This window comes from Macrosteles quadrilineatus, unplaced genomic scaffold (genome assembly GCF_028750875.1).
Source record: "Macrosteles quadrilineatus isolate MER2022 unplaced genomic scaffold, UCM_ALF_1.0 Scaffold_1__1_contigs__length_201487025, whole genome shotgun sequence".
Classification (NCBI taxonomy): Eukaryota; Metazoa; Arthropoda; class Insecta; order Hemiptera; family Cicadellidae; genus Macrosteles; species Macrosteles quadrilineatus.
The window spans coordinates 20566671-20587741 of NW_026542594.1; the positions used below are offsets into that span (position 1 = coordinate 20566671).

Consider the following 21071-nt stretch of genomic DNA (forward strand, 5'->3'; position numbering starts at 1 on the left):
AGACCAAATAAACAATTGTTTTTATTAAGAGTCACTCCATTTTCTGACAATCTTTCAATCACAAGCTTTACTCTAGTGTCGTGTTCCTCTTCTGTATTCCCTACAACCAATATGTCGTCAGCCTGATAATCACTCCTGGAATGTCTGCTAGTATCTGACTTATCCTCTTTTGGAATACCCCTGGGCCAGAACAAATTCCAAATGGTAACCTTTTGAAATAATACCTTCCAAATGGAGTAATGAAAGTTGTTAACTTGTATGAACTTTCATCAAGAGGTATTTGCCAAAATCCATTAGCTGCGTCCAGTTTACTGAAATATTTGCCTCCTTCAATCTTAGCTAAGGATTCTTCAACTGATGGTAGTTGTAAATGTTCTCTTTGCACGTATGTATAATCTACACATAACCTTATTCTACCTCCTACACGATACCATTCTGTTAGTTCTGATATGACTTCAATAACACCTTCTTTTATCATTTTATCTAGCTCTTCTCGTACTGGTTGGTATAGAGATACAGCCACTCTTCTGGGGGACATTACTGCATAAGGCTGAGCATTATCTTGTAGTTTAATCTTGTAACTACTGTTTAGACTGTCCATCCCATTGAACACCTCTGGGCATAACTGTTCAACATCATCCTTATCAATCAAATTGACATTGAAGGTTATCAGACCTAAACTAAGTAATGCATTTTGGCTAAGCAACGGGGAATTTTGTTTACCTAGCACGTACAAATCTTCTGGCAATACTCGGTCATTGTATTTGAGAAGAACCTTAGCTACACCCAGAATGTTGAGCCTATTTTTGCCCGGTCCATACAATACACGATCGCAACATTGCAATTGGAGACCGAGGGATCGAGCCTGATGTTCTCCTATGACTGATACATCGGCCCCTGTATCCATTTTAAACAGTACTTTACATTCATTGATTTCTATTTCAACTACAGGACATTCTTTGCCATATTTCTTAACTTGAATTTCACCTAGACGAGAATTTTAAGTTTCATTTTCCTTTTTGTCCTCAACTTCCCGTATTGTTTTCTGTCCATTTATACAACACCTAGCAAAATGTCCCTTGACACCACATCTAAGACACTCAACTTTATATGCCAGGCACTCCCTATACTTATGAAATAGGTTACATTTACTACATCTTAACTTGTTTCTGAAAGAGTTTACTTTATTGCTAACTACTCCTACTTCCTCTTGGCTAATTGTATTTGATATGTCACTAGCTCTATCTCTTACTACATTTTGCTGTTTCAAAACAGACTCGGATTGCCGAACTTTGGTAATAGCCTTGCTTAAAGTTAGTGAATCGTCCATTTGTAGAGTCTCTGAAAGTTTGGAATCATGGACTCCAATTACAATCAAATCACGTATCAACTCTTCCTTCAAATTTCCGAATTCACACGTTTCAGCTAATTTATGAAGGTCATTTATAAAAGAATCCACTGTTTCATCGGCCCCTTGTCTTCTCTTAAGAAACTTGGCACGTTCATACACAATGTTACATTTGACTTTTAAGAAATCATTAAAGCTTTTAACTACTTCTTCATACTGAAGATTATTTTCTTCTGAAATACCAAAGGTACGGAAAAGATCCTCACCCTTGTCGCCTAGAGTGTACAAGAGCATACTTATCTGTTGACTGTCAGGCTTAAAGCAGAGCTCTGAAGCAATCCTGTACCTCTCAAACCTTTTCATCCAACGAGGCCACAAGGCGGGATTTTGAAAATCAAAAGCTTCAGGTGGAGAAATTTGAATTTGCATACCTGACACTGAAGTAACTCTCGAAGCTTCAGTTGAGGTTTTATCTCTGTAACCGCTCTTCAAACAAACCTGATTCCAAGGCCTAGACTCATCTTCACTTGATTCAAGATCAAATTCGTTTTGTAAGTAATCCCTTTTCTTCAAATTTCTTTTAGATGTTCTTTTATTTCTGCTTCCCATATTTATTTCTACCTGACACCATGTGAAGAAACTATTTATTAAATCAAAATCAACATTTTAGGAACAGTATTTTATCTAGTAATTTCAATAACTCATCTCAAAACAAAAGGTAAACAACAATAATAAATAAACAGTTCATCTGATCTCATAAACATTAAACATATGGTTAATTAATAACACCACAGAAACTTACAATAGCGCGCCAATAACTACAGTACTTCGGACGGCGGATTGCATAACAAAACACGCCGCGTGTGTACTGCTCGACGGAGCTAGTACTTTCGGTTGGCAATACTGGCTTCTAGCCTCGAGCGACGTGGTTCGACCATGGGAAGCGCCTCACACTCCTGGGTAATCCCGGTTAGCTCCTCCCCCTCTGTCCCCTATCCCCACTTAAAAGAAGAGAAAGTGGTTTGTCGGTCGGGTCGATTGACGAGCAGTTGGTTTCCCGCATATAATAATTTAGTTTTACAGGCCGGTCAACTGGACTGAGGAAGAAATAACTTGTCGACATACTGGTTTTCAGTATTTATCTATTTATTTTAAAAAGACGGTCTAGTGGCCAGACGACCAAGTATCTTGTCGGTCTACTGGTAGGCTCCAAAAATACACATACGGCAATCTGCACATTCCATAAGCTACTCATTCACATTTGTCTAGGTCTAAAGGTGTTCCTACGTACGCATCTGCCAACCAGCAATGATATCAAAAGTAGTTGACATGACTCATACTTGGCAGAATTGTTGATTTTTTCACACCGTTATTGGCTCTTATGATAAGAATTACCGCTTAGGAGTGGAAACTGGCTGAAGAGCAGTAGATTTGAGTTAGCTCACTTACACATGATAGAAACTTATTGGAGACCTTAATTTATAGACAAGCCTTGTAAATATCAATGACCAAGGATACAGAGAACAGTGCAGAAGTTTTGTAAGTTTTGAGTTGTGACACGGACCACCAAGAGTGTTTGTAAGGAGAGCGTTGGTCTGAGGTGGTGAGGTGGACACAGAACTTGGTGACGTCGGTGATGGGAGAGTCATCTGTGACAAACACTGAGAGACCTCCAACAGCAGTCGGGCTGTCTAGTAGGCTGTCCTTGGCACACACATGGGCCCAGGCTGCGTTACCTGGCAAACACACTTTCATGTACAAAAATATGGGGGTAAACTCCCTCTTTTAGACACTTCAATACTGGGGACGTTTTCCAATCCCCATATGCCAACAACATGGGACAAATGTGGATATAAAAGGAAAAATATACAGTTTGCAAAATATCTCTTATCCATCCCCACCCCCCCAGGGCCGGATTTATCTTTATGCCGCCTGTAGGCTACCAATCCTCATGCCGCCCCTTATATATGTATATATTTACTGCTGAAAACATATTTATAGGAAAATTACCCCCACTCTACCTCGTGGTAATATTTGGTTATTCATGCGCACAGACTAATTTTTGCCGTTCTGCACAGTACCGCTCGGTAGTCGGCGATCGAAAATACACGTGCAAACATAAAATATAACCTACGAATACTATTACTATATAATCATACCAATCAACTCCACCTGTATACTATACAAAATAACATGTATCATAAATTTTTGGACTTATAATGTTAATGTTACGTCAAATAAAATACATTTGAGATCATTCTTATATATAAGAAATATATACATTTCTGTGCTATTGAATATCTTTTAATACTGGAAAATTGTTAAATTAAATTTAGATAGTTCTGCAAGGTGAAATTTAAGTTGAAGAAATTATTTGAATCACTGGTTTATTAGTTGAAATATTTACAACGACAAAAAAACTTCGTGTATAGTCCAATACAAGTATTTCATTGAGCGATTAACAAAACTGATAACTAATTTATTGTGTATACAGTATTTAAAAGGCTTTCTTGCGAGGCTTTCTTGTACCACGGACTGACTGTATGGTTAAGTGTCAGTGGTGGGGAGGGGGCTGTCGGCTGTCACTTCGGCGTCGTGGCTGCCGCTCCTGGTCGTACATCCACCAGCTGCAGCCCGCCTGAGAGTCGCCAGCTTCCAGTGTTGCCAACACCAGATCGCCGCTCGCTGCGTGTTGGCGCAATGCGATTGTACATATTAGATTGTGTAATAATACGTATGTCGAAATAGAAAATAAGAATGTATGAATATTCTAAAAGCTTTATTTAAATGACATGTATACTTGAATTTGTAAGGAAAATAATATTGCATGTAAAAAAAAATATTTTAATTTTTAAAATCTGCCGCCCCTAAATTTTGCCGCTCTAGGCTGCAGCCTACTTAGCCTATTTAGAAATACGGTCCTGCACCCCCCAAAAATTACTCATTAGTCTTTAGGTGTGTTTGGGAGATTTAAAACAATTTCCCTGATTTCTGTGGGCCCTTCCCCGGAAAATGTTGCAGTTTTGAAACAAAAAAGAGGGATTTAAGCTTATTTTAACTATCAAAAGCACTTTGAATAAAAACAAAATTACTCATCATTCGTCATTCATATCATATCCTATATATCATACGTGAACAAAATTACTCATCATTCGTCATTCATATCATATCCTATATATCTACGAAACACTACTCCTCCGTTAATAATGGACGGATTTTTACAAACGATGTGTCAAAATTAAGTATTTTTTGTGTAGACACCCCCTTTCATCAATTCCGGTAATAAAAGTCCTCGGGCTTCGCCCCACAGGCCATCAAAGTTGGGGTTTCCCCCTTAAGACTAACATGGGGGAATCGAAATATTTAATTTGAAACTTTGTCCCCACTAATTTAAGAGAACGGCTGGGCGTAGAAACTTGGTAGAGGTGTCCAAAGAAAGGTCTTGGTCTGTAGATGAGTTATCAAAAGAAAAACGCACTAAATTATCTTTGGGCTCTACCCCAGAAGCCTTTAAAGATCCCTCCACAAATTTGTTTACATTTTGACCAAGAGGATAATACTTTTTAATCAAACAGCTGTTAATTTTTAAATTTGTATTTCAAACAACACACATTTATTGGGAATTAGGGAATTGTCCAAAAGAAGTATTTGCAATGTTATTTTCTGTTTTTAAATAGATTTTCTTCTGTATCATGTCATGTTTTGCAATAACGTTCCATTACAAAATCACTGGAAAATCCTTTTATCACAGTAACTCTTACAATTATTTCTTATTGAACTATCTAATATCTGTTGTACGAGTTAGTGTCTGCCTTTTTCACCACTTTTGCCTGCATTTTACATATTCTATACAGATCATCATAGGCTCATGTGATTATTGTCATACATGTTTTAAATCATCGGAAAAATCTTCCATTGTGTAATACAATACAAAATCATGCAAGTGCAGAAGGGCACGTTGCCCATATGAGCCGTGTCCTCAATTTGAGAAATTAATAGTATTTTACAGCAACTGGATAATACATTTTACAATATTTGTGTAGAAATATGTGCATGATTTAGAAAGTCATTAAGCTGGAAAACTGCAATTTACTGCAGACTTTTCAAAGAGGTTAATTCGATGTATTAATTCAGCTTAATGAAAACATAATATAGATATGTATACAAATAAGAACTTGAACTCTTTGAGTGCCTTTGAATGTTATTAGACTAATGAAAAGGGTTGTGCATGTTTACAAGCGCTACTCATTAACAAAAACCATTTAATTCATCTCTAAAAAATATATTTTTAAAGTGCACTGAGCAGCAGCCTACAAAAAGAAAAAAAGCCTACAAAATACTGTACTATAACTTGCCCATATAGTTAAAAATGCTCTAACTCAAATTGTGACATTTATAATTCGGCTTATATTTCTCCAACAGATTATTCATCTGCAGAAGAAGATCATTGTGTTCTTGTGTCTAAAAACATCCAAACACAGAAACCTTGCATAAACCTAAAATGGTGCCTATCTGTACAAATCATGTGTAGTGTCCTATATTACGGACCATGGCCAATGAATACACAAACTTAGTGTATTCATTGCCATGGCCCACTGGGTTGGTAACATTATTGAAAATTATACGAAATTTTGGCTGCATTTAAGCAGCTACTGTCATGACGGAAAAGGTTGTATTCCTTTTAAAATATATCACATCAGCCTTTATAAAAGACGTTGATTAACAATGCATGTAAACGTCAATATTTACATAGGTAACAGCCAATTTACAGTATTTATTTTGCTTTTTTGAAATGCCACATTGATATTTCATTTGCATTATTTTATTGCAAAAGAAGCCACATGACCATATAAACGAGTAGGCCCCTAACTTTCCGTAGAGAGATTATATTGACAACTTTATGTATGTATAAGGCTGAGACGAGACAACTAACTGACATTCCCCATGTCAAGGAATTCCAGCTTTAACAGTAACCCCACAACCAATTTCTCAAAACTATGCTAGAGGGTTATTCATTGGCACGGAAGTACGATTTTATGAACTGACACGACAAAGACGAATGAAATATTAAACTTACACTGTAACGGATATACAACCCTTCGAAGTTAGAACGTGTCTTCTCAACAAACAGAATTGTTTTCTCAAATAAAATCATAGATTAATCTGCTTTACTGTACAATGGTAAAATCGCGGATCATATAGAAATCACTACTAAAAAATTTAGCAATTTTTAAAACCAGAACAGGTAGATTGTTTAGCTACAAGAGATCCACAAATACAACTTTAATACTTTTTAAAGGTTCTTCCAGAAGAAGAGATACCAGTTAACAAACGAATAATAACTCTGATGACGTACGGCATGGGAAATATTTTATTCATGGAATAACCAACCACATCAACCACATCAACCACATTTGGTAACTAAAGCAATTAATATCATTATTATTTTTACACTTATTACTCTTTAAACAATGCTAAATGATCAAAATATGTATACTCTCACTCAATTTATCGCAGTTAGATGAATTAGCCTGAGCCTTGAAAGTAGCCCTCGATTTCGATGGGTTTCGCCTAGTATATTAAAATGTGACAGGGTTTTTTAATTTCACGATTCTGAATCAACCACTTGACGGATTTTCTTGGCTTTTGTGTTAAAAGAAAGATAATTTTGAGAACTAGGGAATGTCGAAGCCATAATTTTAGTTTAGGGTTTCTGTTTTTTACAAATTAAGTTTTAATTTTTAAAAAGTCTAGCAGCCGACGCTAACATTCTAGATTAGCTTTTGGTATAAAACCATTTGCTTAACGTAACAGCTGTAAACATTCAGAGTCTGTGACATAAATTCAGCATTTGAAAATTGTATAGAAATGAAATGACATACGTAGGGTTGACTTATTTATACTATGTGTAATGTTATAATAATTTATACATTAATTTATTTGTTAAGGGGATGACATATTATACAGGGTGACAAAAAAGTCTGGAAACGGCTTGATATCTTTTAAACAAAATTCGTTAGAAAATTCAAACCTTTCACATCAACTTATATGTATGAAAACTACTTTTTGCAAGAATTATCATTTTTTTACCTTCACCAGGGGACGGCCCATGAGGAGTAGGTACATAATCCTTAATGTATGCATAGGTTGATATGCACATCATTTTAAAGGTCTGGTCAAGTGGAGTTCATTGCCGGAAACCGCGTCAAAAAAGGTTCATCCGTTACAAAATGGCGGCAGTCCAAAGTTCTTGCGGAATATACCTGCGAAATGAAATTCTTGGAAAAAGTAGTTTTATACATGTAAGTTGATGTGAAAGGTTTGAATTTTCTAACGGATTTAGTTAAAAAGATATTAAACCATTTCCAGACTTTTTTGTCATCATGTATATAAATATACTGTTAATGACTAATTTCATATATATGTATGACCTTTGATCAATCTTTATATTTGTGCTATAACTTATTTGTGAAGATTAAATGTCACATGTTTTTAATAATGTTAAAATGATGGGTAAATAAATAGTGATTGAAATGTTGTACTGAAATTGACTATTCTTATTTTGACTTTGATAATTGACAATTATTTAATATTGGTGCCGAAACTAAAAAAGAACCATGTCTTACAGAAAAAGTAATAGGGAAGTTAAACCTCCAAAAAGGTATACCCCTGATCAGAAAGAAAATAATGATACTGACAAATTATCAAAGAATGTTTCTGAGAATGGAAACAATGACACTCAAAGAGTAGCATTGAGACAAACCAGCATTACTTCTAGTAGTTCAAGGAAAACAAAAAGTAAATCAGCAACATCAAGCAGCAGGAGACAAATGGAAATAGAACTTGAAAAGTTGGAGGAAATACAAAAACTGGAACGAGAAAATGAAGAAAAGGAGCTGGAAAGACAAAGACTGATGGAGGAGAAGGAGGTGGAGCTACAAAGACTGGAGCTAGAGAAGGATATGGAGCCACAACGTCTGGAGAAGGAAATGGAGCGACTACGTCTGGTCTGGAGAAGAAAATGGAGCGACAACGTCTGGAGAAGGAAATGGAGCGACCACGGCTGAGAGACGAGAGGGAGCTAGAGCGACGTAAACAAATGCTGGAAATAAGGGCTTCTATGAAATCACTATCGGCAAATGGTAGTCAAGTCTGCGGATCTGAGATAAGCATAAGTCAAAGCTTAATATCTCAGAGAGAAGAGAGAGAATCTGAGAGTATTGTCGTAAAGTGGCTGAATGATAATGAACCGACAGTTCATCAGTGTTCATCAACCGCTATGACCACGGCTGCACAATTACTAGCAGATTCAGTCAAAAAAGTTATTCAACCAACCTCTCTTTGCCGCCAACAACTAGGTACCAAACTTTAGTGGTAGACCAGATGAGTGGCCTATGTTCTTTTCTGCATTTGAAAATACCGTAAAATTGTATTCTGATGATGACAATCTAGCTAGACTTAGAAACTGTCTTGAAGGCGAAGCCTTCAAAATGGTGAAACCTCTTTTTGTTTCCAGTAAAAACTTGCATGCCATAATTAAAACATTACAGATGCGTTTTGGTAAGCCCGAGTTTATCATTGAGTCTATGATGAACCAAACTAGAATGCTAGCCCCTGTAACTGAAGATGATATTGTTGGCCTCATCGAGTTTTCTACAACCATTCTTAACTTTACCTCGACAGCTGAGTCCCTTCATACATGACAAACCCTCAACTACTCAGTGAGCTGTTAGGAAAATTGCCTTATCAAATGAAGTACCATTGGGCTCAGCATGTGAGCAGTATGTGTTTAACTAGACCTAGCCTAAGTGAATTTTCAGATTGGTTAGAGAGACAATGTTTTATCATGAGTATCTATTTTCATCCAAACAAGGATGTCCCGACTAGAAAGAAAAATTACTTCAAACCTGTGTTGACCAACTCTTCAAAAGCAGCAGTTCGCAGTTGGCCCACTTACCTGTGAGTTCTGTGGTGGTAAGCACGATAATGACAAATGCTCTATACTTCGGAAAGCTGATATTTCCGAAAGGTGGAAAATGGTAGGTGAGAAAAAGCTATGCTTTTCTTGTTTCAAACGACATCAACTTAAATTTTGTAAATCTAAAAGAGCTTGTAGTATAAACGGTTGTAAGCTGTACCATCACCGTCTCTTACATAACCCCAATCTTGAACGACCTCCAAAGAAAAGAAATGAGGGAGGGTTAAAATCTAGAGATGAAGTAATCGGTAATCATTTTGAGAATAACATATCAAACCGTGTTTTGCTTCGTGTTTGTCCTGTCACGTTGTATGGTCCCAAGTCCCAGGTAGATACTTTTGCCCTTTTAGACGACGGCTCGACTGTATCACTTCTGGGTTCATCAATTGCCGATGAACTTGGTATCAAGGGTGAGATTGTTCCTTTGACAACATGTTGGTCTAACAACACAAGACACTTTGAATCTCAATCAAAGAGAATAGATCTAAAAATAAAAGGATTTTACGAGGATGAAATCTTTACATTGAAAGGGGTTAGAACTCAGTCCACTTTAGAGTTACCACACCAACAAATAGACAGTGTCAAATTGAGGAAAAACTTGCCACACTTAGACTCGATCAACCAACCTCTTCCAATAGCGAGTTTCAGGCCCACTCTCTTGATAGGCCAAGACAACTGTAATCTTATTCTAACCCATAAGATTGTTGAAGGTCCTACTAACGCCCCAGTACTGTCATGGTGCCTTCTTGGTTGGACTCTACATGGGAAGTATGCACAATTCAGAGATCGTGTGGATGAGAATTTTGCCCTACTCTCGTATGAAGAATCTTCACTTCAAGACATGGTAAAGAAATCCTTTGAATTAGAGAAATATGGAGAGACTAGATCAAAGAACCTGAAATTGTCCATAGAAGAAGAACGTGGAGTATCAATTCTTGAGGATACCATAAAGAAAACAGGAGATCATTACGAAGTTTGCCTTTTATGGAAAGATGGCGAATTTAATTTTCCTCCAAGCTTTGACAATGCTCTTAGAAGATTAAATACTCTTGAAAAGAAAATGGAAAAATATCTTGAATTTAAAGAGGCTTACACAACCAAGATTGAGGAATATAAGGAAAAAGGTTATATTAGAAAACTCAGCCCTAAAAAAGCTGCTATCATAACAGGTCGAACATTCTATCCACCCCACTTTGGAGTATTGAACCTGAACAAACCTAACAAAATAAGATTGGTTTTCGATGCTGCTGCTAAATCTCACGGAGTCTCGTTCAATGATGCACTACTCAGCGGCCCTGACTATTTGAATCCATTGCCATCTGTGCTGTTGAAATTCCGGTTAGGAAAATTTGCTATCGTGGGAGATATAAAGGAGATGTTTCACCAAGTAAATATAAGAGATGAAGACATTGACTCACAAAGATTTCTGTGGCGAAAAGACAAAACCAAACCCCCAGATACCTACATAATGAAAGCAATGACCTTCGGAGCAACATGTTCACCAAGCTCTGCACTGTTTGTTGTAAACCACAACGCAAGACAGTTTCAATCTTTGTATCCTGAAGCTAGTAATTCCATACTGACTAAAGAATATATGGACGACCTGCTAGATTCAACCGACACAGAAGAGGAAGCTAAACGACGTGTTCAAGAAATAATTGAGATACATAGAGCTGGAGGGTTCCAAATTTGTAACTGGATGTCTAATTCAAAAAAAGTACTTTCTAAAATTCCTGAAAACCTGAAAGCTAGCCAAGCCAACATTTGATGCCCGATACTCGACTTCCTACAGAACGAGAGTACTTGGATTATGGTGGGACGCTGAATCCGACTGCTTTGTGTTTCATCGCAACGTTGAAAAACTTGAATTTCTCGAATCTGACTATCCGACGAAACGAGAGATTCTTAAAGCAGCTATGTCAATTTTCGATCCTCTATGTCTAATTGCCCCTACCACAGTAAAAGGGAGACTACTGGTTCAAGATATATGGAAAACAAAACTAGGTTGGGATGATGTTGTGACACCTGAACTTAGTCTGAAGTGGAAAGCTTGGATGGATGAAGTCAAAAGTCTTCGAACACTGAAAATACAAAGATGCTACTTCAACACACAAGTCAGTGACTCAGTTGAACTTAACATATTTGTTGACGCAAGCGAAGAAGCTTTTGCTGCAACTGCATATCGGCATCAGGACTCAGGAGAACAAAAACACTTACGAAACGACATTGATCATGTGTTGTGCCAAGGTGGCACCCGTCAAGAACCTGACTGTACCTAGACTGGAACTCCAAGCTGCCGTTTTAGGATGTAGAGTAGCTTCTGCTGCCGAACAAGATTTGGGCGTTTCAATCCAAAAGAAATTTATTGGTCTGATTCTCAAACAGTCCTACACTGGATTAAGTCAGATCCAAAAAAACTATAAACAGTTTGTCTCTAATAGAATTGGAGAAATCCAAGAACTTTCTGTAATGTATTTATTATAGTGTATACCAATGTAATCAATGGTTTACTAATCTATATGGCATAATAAACACTGGGACGGGTGGCGTCGTCCTGTAATCCAGCTACTAGGAGGTCACGAATTGTGGATATTTATATGGATGCACTGTGGGTGATATGCTCCCTGGTGTGGATTAACGTCCGCACTAGTGAGTACGACTATCCGCAGTACTATCCTGATAATTAGACCAATTCGTAAATTACAAGGAAAAATGTGGTTCGGATTCCACTATAAACTGTAGGTCCCTTAGTTGCCATTAGCTGTATGGGCTATTAATTAACAGCTGTGTCTAAGGAACATGTCGGCCTTAGTCACTAACAAGACTACAAGATCGCGCCACTCATCCTACACTCATCCTTCACTCATATTTGGGTTAAAATACGCACATAGTGGCGTCCCCATCTTAACTAATTGATAATTGATAATTGATAATTGAAATGTGATTGGCCAACAGCCTATCCCCACCCCTACCCAGGGTCCTGTGCGGCCAGTCCATAATACTCTATACTCTTCTTCCGGCATCATCTCTCGATCATGGAATCTCCTTCCGTCACCATGTTGGACCGTCACAAGTCTGTATAAAACCGTGTTATTATTTATACCTCGGTACACCCCAATTAGCATGGCGACGAGATTAACAGTATAGTTGTGCGGCAAGTTTAGTGCCGACGGAAAGTAATTCGCTAGTAGCGCGATTGGCCTATGGTTAGCAGATCTATGTATACAGATCACGAACATCAAGAAGACGGGACGAGTGACGCCTCGCCATTTTCGACCACGTTGACGCCGAGACCAGAATCAAAAATGTCTGGGAAACTTGGAAGTTTAGGGGAATTCGACTCTAGTTGTGAGACTTGGGAAGCTTATATTGAGAGATTCAAACTATTTTTAACGTGTAATAACATTAAGGAGGATAAGAAAGTGTGTACACTGTTGACAGTAGTGGGTGTAAAAACGTTCAACTTACTAAGGGATTTATGTACGCCCGAAAAACCATCGACGAAGACTTACGACAACCTTGTGAAATTGATTGGTGACCATCTGTATCCAAAACCCAATGCAATCGCCGAGCGCTACAAGTTTAGTCAGCGGAATCAGCGTGAAGGAGAGACTATAGCTCAGTATGTGGCGAGTTTGAAAAAACTTTCAACTCATTGTGATTTTGGTAACAATCTTAACGAGTACCTAAGAGACAGAGTGGTAGGCGGAATTCGTAATGAACATACAAAACAGCGGTTGTTAGCAGAAACCGGCCTAACCTTCGAAAAGGCAGTATCGATGATAGCTTCAGTCGAGACATCGGAGAAAGACGCAGCATCACTTTCAACCAATGCAGACATCAGCGGGAAGCTGCAGAAAATGACGGTCCGACCAAAGGGAGCAGCAGCATCAGCGCCAAGGGATGGAGAGCAGCATGGGATAAAGAAGCAGGCAGCACAGACATTCCATCAGACACAGTTCAATCGTGGGATCAACAACAGAAGTGATAAGAAGTGTAACTGTTGTGGTTATGTAGGACACTGTAGTCGTGAGTGTAAATATTATGGTGCAGTTTGTCATTTCTGTAAGATGAAAAATCATTTAGCCAAAGTTTGTAGATCCCGATTGGGTAAGTCCAGTACTGATTTTAATAGGTCTAATAACTATGTTAATAAACATAAGAATGTAAGCAAACATAACTATGCCGGAGTAGTTGAGGAGGCGAAAAATGTCCAGAATGATGAAGTTTTTGATGTATCACCTTTATTTAAGTTAGACGAAACAGCAGGCCTATCTCAACCAGAATCAAATAAAGTAGGACCTTTTTATGTAGATATCTATGTAGAAAATCAACTTGTAAATTTTGAGATTGATTCCGGAGCTGCAGTATCCGTTTGTAGTGATAAGTTCTATGAAAAACATCTTAGTAACCTTGAATTGATACCAAGTGGTATGGCTTTGAGCACTTACAATCACAAACCAATTGAGCCTATGGGCAAAGTTAATGTAGATGTATCCTATAAAGACTTTAATAAAGTTCTCCAATTGTATGTCATTAAAGATGGTGCACATCCACTCATAGGTAGGGACTGGATGACAGAATTACAGATAAGTATAGTTATACCTAGGCCTAACTCTCTTTTTGTAGCAAATAGTGTTAATTGCGATAAGCCTAAGTCAAATGTTCTGACTCAGGAATTTGAAAATATTTTGAAAGATTTCCCAGAAGTGTTTACTGACAAACTTGGGGAGTGTACGTAAGAGCGAACCAGTAACGTTACATCTGAAAGAAAATGCTATACCAAAATATTTCAAGCCTAGAGTTTTGCCTTTTTTCAAAGTTGAGTCTGAATTGCAACGGTTAGTAGAAGCTAACATACTATGTCCTGTGAAAAGTTCTGAATGGGCTACACCCATTGTCCCGGTTATGAAAACCGACGGTAACATTAGAGTTTGTGCGGATTATAGAATCAGCTTAAATCCTTACTTAGAAGTAGATCGTCATCCTATACCCAGGGTAGAGGATTTGTTTAATGAGCTTGAAAAGGGTGGTTTATTCAGTAAAATTGACTTATCTCAAGCGTACATGCAACTCAGACTAGATGAACTGTCACAAAAACTCTGTAGGCCTACAATAAGTACACATAAGGGTCTATTTAAAATACCAGCGTCTACCGTTTGGCATTTCATCAGCGCCTGGAATCTTTCAAAGAAAGATTGAAGAGACATTGCAAGGTCTGCCAGGTGTGATAGTCTTTTTAGACGATATTCTAATCTCAGCGAAAGATAATGGAAGTCATGTAAGCAAATTGCGTGAAGTTTGTAAAAGACTTAAAGACGCGGGGTTTACGGTTAGAGCTGACAAATGTAAGTTTTTTGTTCCAAAGTTGGAATTTCTTGGGTTTACAATTGACAAGAACGGACTTCACACCTCACAATCCAAAATCAAAGCTATTGTAGATGCCCCATTACCTAAGAATACAACTGAGGTAAAATCAAAATCGTTTGTTGGTTTGATTACACTTATTATGGTAAATTCGTACCTCACCTATCAACTGTGCTCAGTCCGTTATATAATCTTTTGAGCAAAAATGTACCTTTTGTTTTAGACAAAAAATGTGTAGATGCATTTAATGAAGTAAAGATGTTGTTGTTGTTGATTAATGCCCCAGTGCTAGCGCACTATGATCCTGATGCACCACTCATTTTAACAGTTGATGCCAGTAGCACCGGGTTTAGGTTGTGTGTTAAGTACAGTCGATAAGGAGGGTATCGAAAAACCAATTTCGTACAGTTCACGTACACTGTCAGATGCGGAGAAACATTATTCACAAATAGATAAAGAGGCTCTTGCAGTGGTTTATGGTGTAAAAAAATACCACCAATATTTGTGGGGTAGACATTTCATTCTTAAAAGTGACCACAAGCCACTTATAAGTATTTTTGGGCCTAAGAAGGGGTTACCTACCTGTCTTTGCTGCAAGTAGATTGCAAAGATATGCATTATTTTTGTCAGGCTATAAATTTGATATCCAGAGTATGTTAAATCAGACCAAAATAGCGCGGATGCATTGTCAAGGTTGTCCTTACCAGTAAAACAACCACCTGTTAAAGACGAAGAATCACTGTTAGGTTCTTATTTTACATTGTATTCAAGAAAGTAATCTCCCTGTAACATGTGAAGAAATTAAGTTGGAAACACAAAAAGATCCACTTTTGCAAAAGGTATTTGGTTACATTATGTATGGATGGCCTAACTATGAACCGGGAACTCATAAAGAATTATCATCATTTTTCCAAAGGAAGGATGAACTAACTATTGAACATGGGGTGATAATGTGGGCTTATAAAGTTGTTGTTCCCAGTAAATTACGATTAAGGTTGTTGAAAGATTTGCATTCTAGCCACTTAGGCATAGTAAAAATGAAGAGCGTTGCCAGGTCTTATATCTGGTGGCCTAATTTAGATCAAGATATTGAGTCACTGGCCCGTGGTTGTCCATCCTGCCTCATGGAAAGGCCTAATCCTCACAAACGTGAACTTCACAATTGGCATTACCCAAGTTCTCCATGGGAGAGATTACACGTAGATTATCTAGGACCATTTCATGGTAAAATGTATTTGGTAGTAGTAGATGCACATAGTAAATGGTTAGAAGTTTTTGAAACACGTTCAACCAATTCTAAAGAAGCTATTGATCATCTCAGAGAATTGTTCTCGCGTTTTGGTTTGCCTGTATCTATCCATTCTGATAATGGACCCCCGTTCAATTCAAGTGAGTTTAACATGTTTTTGAAAATGAATGGTGTAAGACACACTACTTCTGCTCCCTACCATCCTCAATCAAATGGGCAAGCAGAAAATTCTGTTAAGTATGCCAAAAATAAGCTAAAACGTGCTTTTAGAGACAAATCTGATGTGTCAGTCTCCTTACAAAGAATTTTATTTGATTACAGAAATTCTGTACATAGCACCACAAATGAGACCCCAGCAAAATTAATGTTCAACCGTAATCTCAGAACTAGGTTTGATTTACTTAGACCTGATTTATCCAAATATGTAGGGAATAAACAAGACAAACAAAAGTTATATGCAGGAGGTTGTAAAACAAGAACGCTTTTCCCTAATCAAAATGTTTTTGTCAGAGATTACCGTACTAAAAATAAGTGGGTAGAGGGTATTGTGGTAGAACAAATTAGTCCAAACATGTACATAGTCCAAATAAGTTCTGGTCAATTGTGGAAACGCCATGATCAACTGTATGCTGTTGAGGTATCTGTTAAGTACTAGTAGGGATGTTGATGTAACCAACCATGTGATCCCAATTTCCCTACCGAAACAGGAAGAGGCTGTAACATGTAGGCCTAACTCATCGTCTGATCAGCAGGCAACACCTCTCTTGCTTTCACCACAAACTCCTAACCGCACTCCTGTAAAATCACCTAGGCCTCATGTCACTAACGACGAACCCTCTCCAAAGATGCCTAATCCTGCTGATACACTTGTTCCCAGAAGATATCCTGTGAGGGAGCGTAAACCTTTGGAGCGCCTTAATATTTAGGTCAATCAAAGAATTTTGTTGTTTTGTAAAATATGTTTAATTTTTCTTATAGGCTTTAAAGTATTTGCCGTGTCACTATAAATTTACTAATTAAGTTATTATTTGGTGTTCTATGAAGATTTAAGAGTATAGGCTATTGTGACTGGTGTAACAGTAATAAGAACGGAGGAATGTAATGTATTTATTATAGTGTATACCAATGTAATCAATGGTTTACTAATCTATATGGCATAATAAATGTGATTGGCCAACAGCCTATCCCCACCCCTACCCAGAGTCCTGTGCGGCCAGTCCATCATACTCTATACTCTTCTTCCGGCATCATCTCTCGATCATGGAATCTCCTTCCCTCACCATGTTGGACCGTCACAAGTCTGTATAAAACCGTGTTATTATTTATACCTCGGTACACCCCAATTAGCACTTTCTTCAGCAGAAGACTGGAAATGGGTCCCCACAAAATTGAACCCTGTAGGCTAGTCAAAATACGGTTCAACATCAAACTTAAAGCAATGGAAACGAAATATATGGGAATTTGTCAACAAAGGGATCCACAACATCATACTAAAAATCGAAAAAAATCTAAGTGGTGGAAAGCCGCCATATTGGAAATTATTATTATTCTATTATCAAAAATTGAATTTTGGTATGTTTGAAAACGTCTACTTTTTCAGTGTTCCCATGCTCGGATTTTTGTTTGTTTATTATCCCGTATAAATGATTTCAAAATATGGCTTAAATTTTCTTAAAGCAATTTTTCCCACCTCAAAGTGTATTTCACCCGGATTAGATGTAGCGGTGCAGCGCGCGTCACGGCTAGCGCTCAAGTAGAAGACTAATAACAAATATATCACATAATATATCCCATCTTCAAGGCAAGATACAAACTGATGGGATGATTATTATTGTTCAAAATTTAATGCAGATTATTTTAATAGCCACAAAATATGTATTTTCATATCACCTGAGTTTGTATTTGCAAAAGATTAAAGGTTTTACTCAAATAAATCTTTGAAATTTGGTATTTTTTAAATTTAAAGCTGTCTAATTTAAACACAAAAAAAATTAAATAATATAAAAGTTGTTATCTTGAAGTTGACTTAATGAGGAAGCTATTAAAACAAACTGGAGATTTTTAAGACACTTAGTTGTCAAACTATATCCATTTTGCTAAAAGCCTACACAAATCCAATATGGCGGCTTTCTGCCACTTCGATTTTTCTCGATTTTTAGTATGATGTTGTGGACCCCTTTGTTGACAAATTCCCATATATTTCATTTCTATTGCTTATTTTGACTCTAGATTGACTAGCCTACTGCCGACTATGCAACTAGAAGCATGAAAAGGTTCAAGTCTGACATTCAAAACATATGGCTCCATGGCCCCCAATTTCTATATTTAAACTGTGAACACTGTCCCACACAACCAACGAACCTACAAGTAAAAGAAGACCATGAAACGAAACGCCGGTTTACCGGCTTACATGCAGATGTCGAAGCAAAAATAATTGACATTTCAAAGTTTTCATCATGGGAGAAACCGACTAGAATTGTTGCTTGGATTTTGAGATATGTCAATAACTTAAAATCGAGGTGCAAATCAAACGACAAAACTCAACTTCAATTTAGACCAATAGACTACAACAGCATCGTTGAGCTGGAACCTGAAGAACTGAAAGCTGCCGAAGAAATTCTTTTAAAATCTGTACAGGATGAAACCTTTGGTGAAGAAAAGAAACTTTTGTTGAGAAAGAAGTCCATTCCGAAGTCAAACCGCATTTATTCATTCTCCCTATATTTGGATTGTAACAACATTTTAATAATGTCGTCAAGAACCTCAAACTCACCTGAACTGACGGAAGATCAGAAAAATCTTATAATATTAGATGGTCGACACTTTACTTCGAGATTGATAGGACAAATGTATCATAATGAATGTTTCCATCAAGGTCTCGAGACAGTTGGGTGCAAGATAAGAGAAAAATTCTGGATAACAAATCTACGATCACTTCTAAAGAAAATTAAGAAAGAATGCATGAGGTGCAGATTGAATTGTGCGAAGCCTGTTCCCCCCCCCCACCAAATGGCGCCTCTACCAGAATTCAGAGTAACAAGAACTAGCCACCCGTTCTTCTACACTGGAGTAGATTAATTTGGACCGATAGAAGTAACTGTAGGGAGGAGACACGAGAAACGTTGTGGAGTTGTGTTCACATGTTTGACAACTAGAGCTGTCCACTTGGAAGTTGCACATTCTTTGAACACAGAAAGTTGTATCATGGCAATCCAACGTTTCATTAGCCGAAGACCCTGTCCATCGGAGATGTTCTCGGACAAGGGGACAAAATTTGTTGGGAGTGACAAAGAACTCAGGAATGCTACTAAGTGTTTAAACAATGCCCACATTCAGAGGGTCATATCCAGACAAGGTATCGAATGGAACTTTATTCCTCCTCGAGCCCCACATATGGGCGGATGCTGGGAGAGACTCATCAGATCAGTTAAAACCGCATTAAAATTTGTCATGCGTTCCCAGTATCCTAAGGATGAAGAACTTCAAACCTTTCTTGTTCGAATAGAATTTATCATCAATTCAAGACCACTGACTAATGTACCAATTGACCCATTCGATCGAGACCTGCTCACTCCAAACCATTTCCTTAGAGACGCCATCAAAATAGATATCAATGAAGGCAAACTTTGCAGAAGGTAACTAACTCGAGTTAAGACCCTACTGGACATTTTTTGGAAAAGGTGGATTCATGAGTATTTACCCTGCTTGACAAGGAAAGGAAGTGCAAATGGCATAAAAGAACTGTTCCACCTGAATTTGACGACTGGGCAATAATCGTAGACGAAGACAATGCAAGTAACACCTGGTCCCTTGGAAGAATATCTTCCCTATACCCCGGTCGAGATGGACAAGTAAGAGTTGTTGACATCACAACACCAAAAGGTACTTTTCGGCGTCCGATGACAAAAATTGCCATTCTACCTGAGGAGGGGAAAGATGTTAATGACTAATTTCATAAGTATGACCACTGATCAATCTTTATATTTGTGCTACAACTTATTTGTGAAGATTAAATGTCACATGTTTTTAATAATGTTAAAATGATGGGTAAATAAATAGTGATTGAAATGTTGTACTGAAATTGACTATTCTTATTTTGACTTTGATAATTGACAACTTAATATATACATTGTAAATTACGGATAATCTATTTTGTTTTTTTAGAGCAGTCTTTAAAATCTTGGGTTTGTTGTAGTGCGATATAATTTGATTGAAATAACAGCTAGATGGATATACAAATATTCTATAGAACTATGAGGTTATTCTATTTAGTCATTGATTATAGGAAATTAGTAGAGATAAGTAGACAATAGAGATAAGTAAGACCATTGTCGTCTACAAATCGAGGCTCTGCCTATCAGTCTTGTAAGAAAAGAATATGCAAATTATTTTACAGGGTTTATTCAGAGATAAACAGATGGATGACATAGATTAAACACGATTTAATCATTAACATAGGATACTGCAAGTAGACTTACTAACCTTAAGTACAATCTAAAACGTTGTTTGGCGTGTGTTCATGCACGGCCGCCTTTAACTCCAGGCCGCGGCCTTCGAACTGGCAACGTCGCAAGTGGTTTTGTAACAGCTGTTTTGTTTGGAAGCAGCGTATTTGAGTATTTACGAAAGATTGGTTACTGGACTTTGACAATATTGACTCCGGTTTCCTTCCACCATGGACTCCGCTTAAAAATGTACAGATACAGATTTTAATTCATATTGTTTCGGTTTTCAATTCTGTATGTTTTATTTTCAATATTTTAATAAATTTATGTTCATAAATTTAAATTTAAATCAATAAAGGGAGAATTAATGAGCTGATGTCACCTGTCTGCCATGTTATCTTATGGGACGTCTGTCACTGAACAACACCACTTGCGATGTTGCCAATTCTACCAGGCTGCGGCCAGTAGTTTATTATTTTTATTATAACCAAGTTGTTTTTGTTGTTTTACTTCAAGTGAAAATTAGTGTACAATAATTGTGAAAGATGTACAATGTATTGTAAGTTCTTAAAACTAGAAACTAGAGAAAATAAATATATATTCTATTCTATTCTAGTTAAAGGCGGCCGTGGTTCATGTGAGGTTACCGGTATATATTTGGAAGCGCTGATGTAGGCAAAATAT

General features: G+C 37.4%; 1 protein-coding gene across 1 annotated transcript in view; it reads right to left on the reverse strand.

The window, feature by feature from the left end:
• LOC128995074 (3 beta-hydroxysteroid dehydrogenase type 7) overlaps positions 1-21071 on the reverse strand; it is a 96946-nt gene that overhangs the window by 15979 nt on the left and 59896 nt on the right. Inside the window, exon 6 of the mRNA XM_054419962.1 lies at positions 2913-3084. Within this exon, the coding sequence (XP_054275937.1) occupies positions 2913-3084 (172 nt within the window). The remainder of the gene's footprint in view (positions 1-2912; positions 3085-21071) is intronic.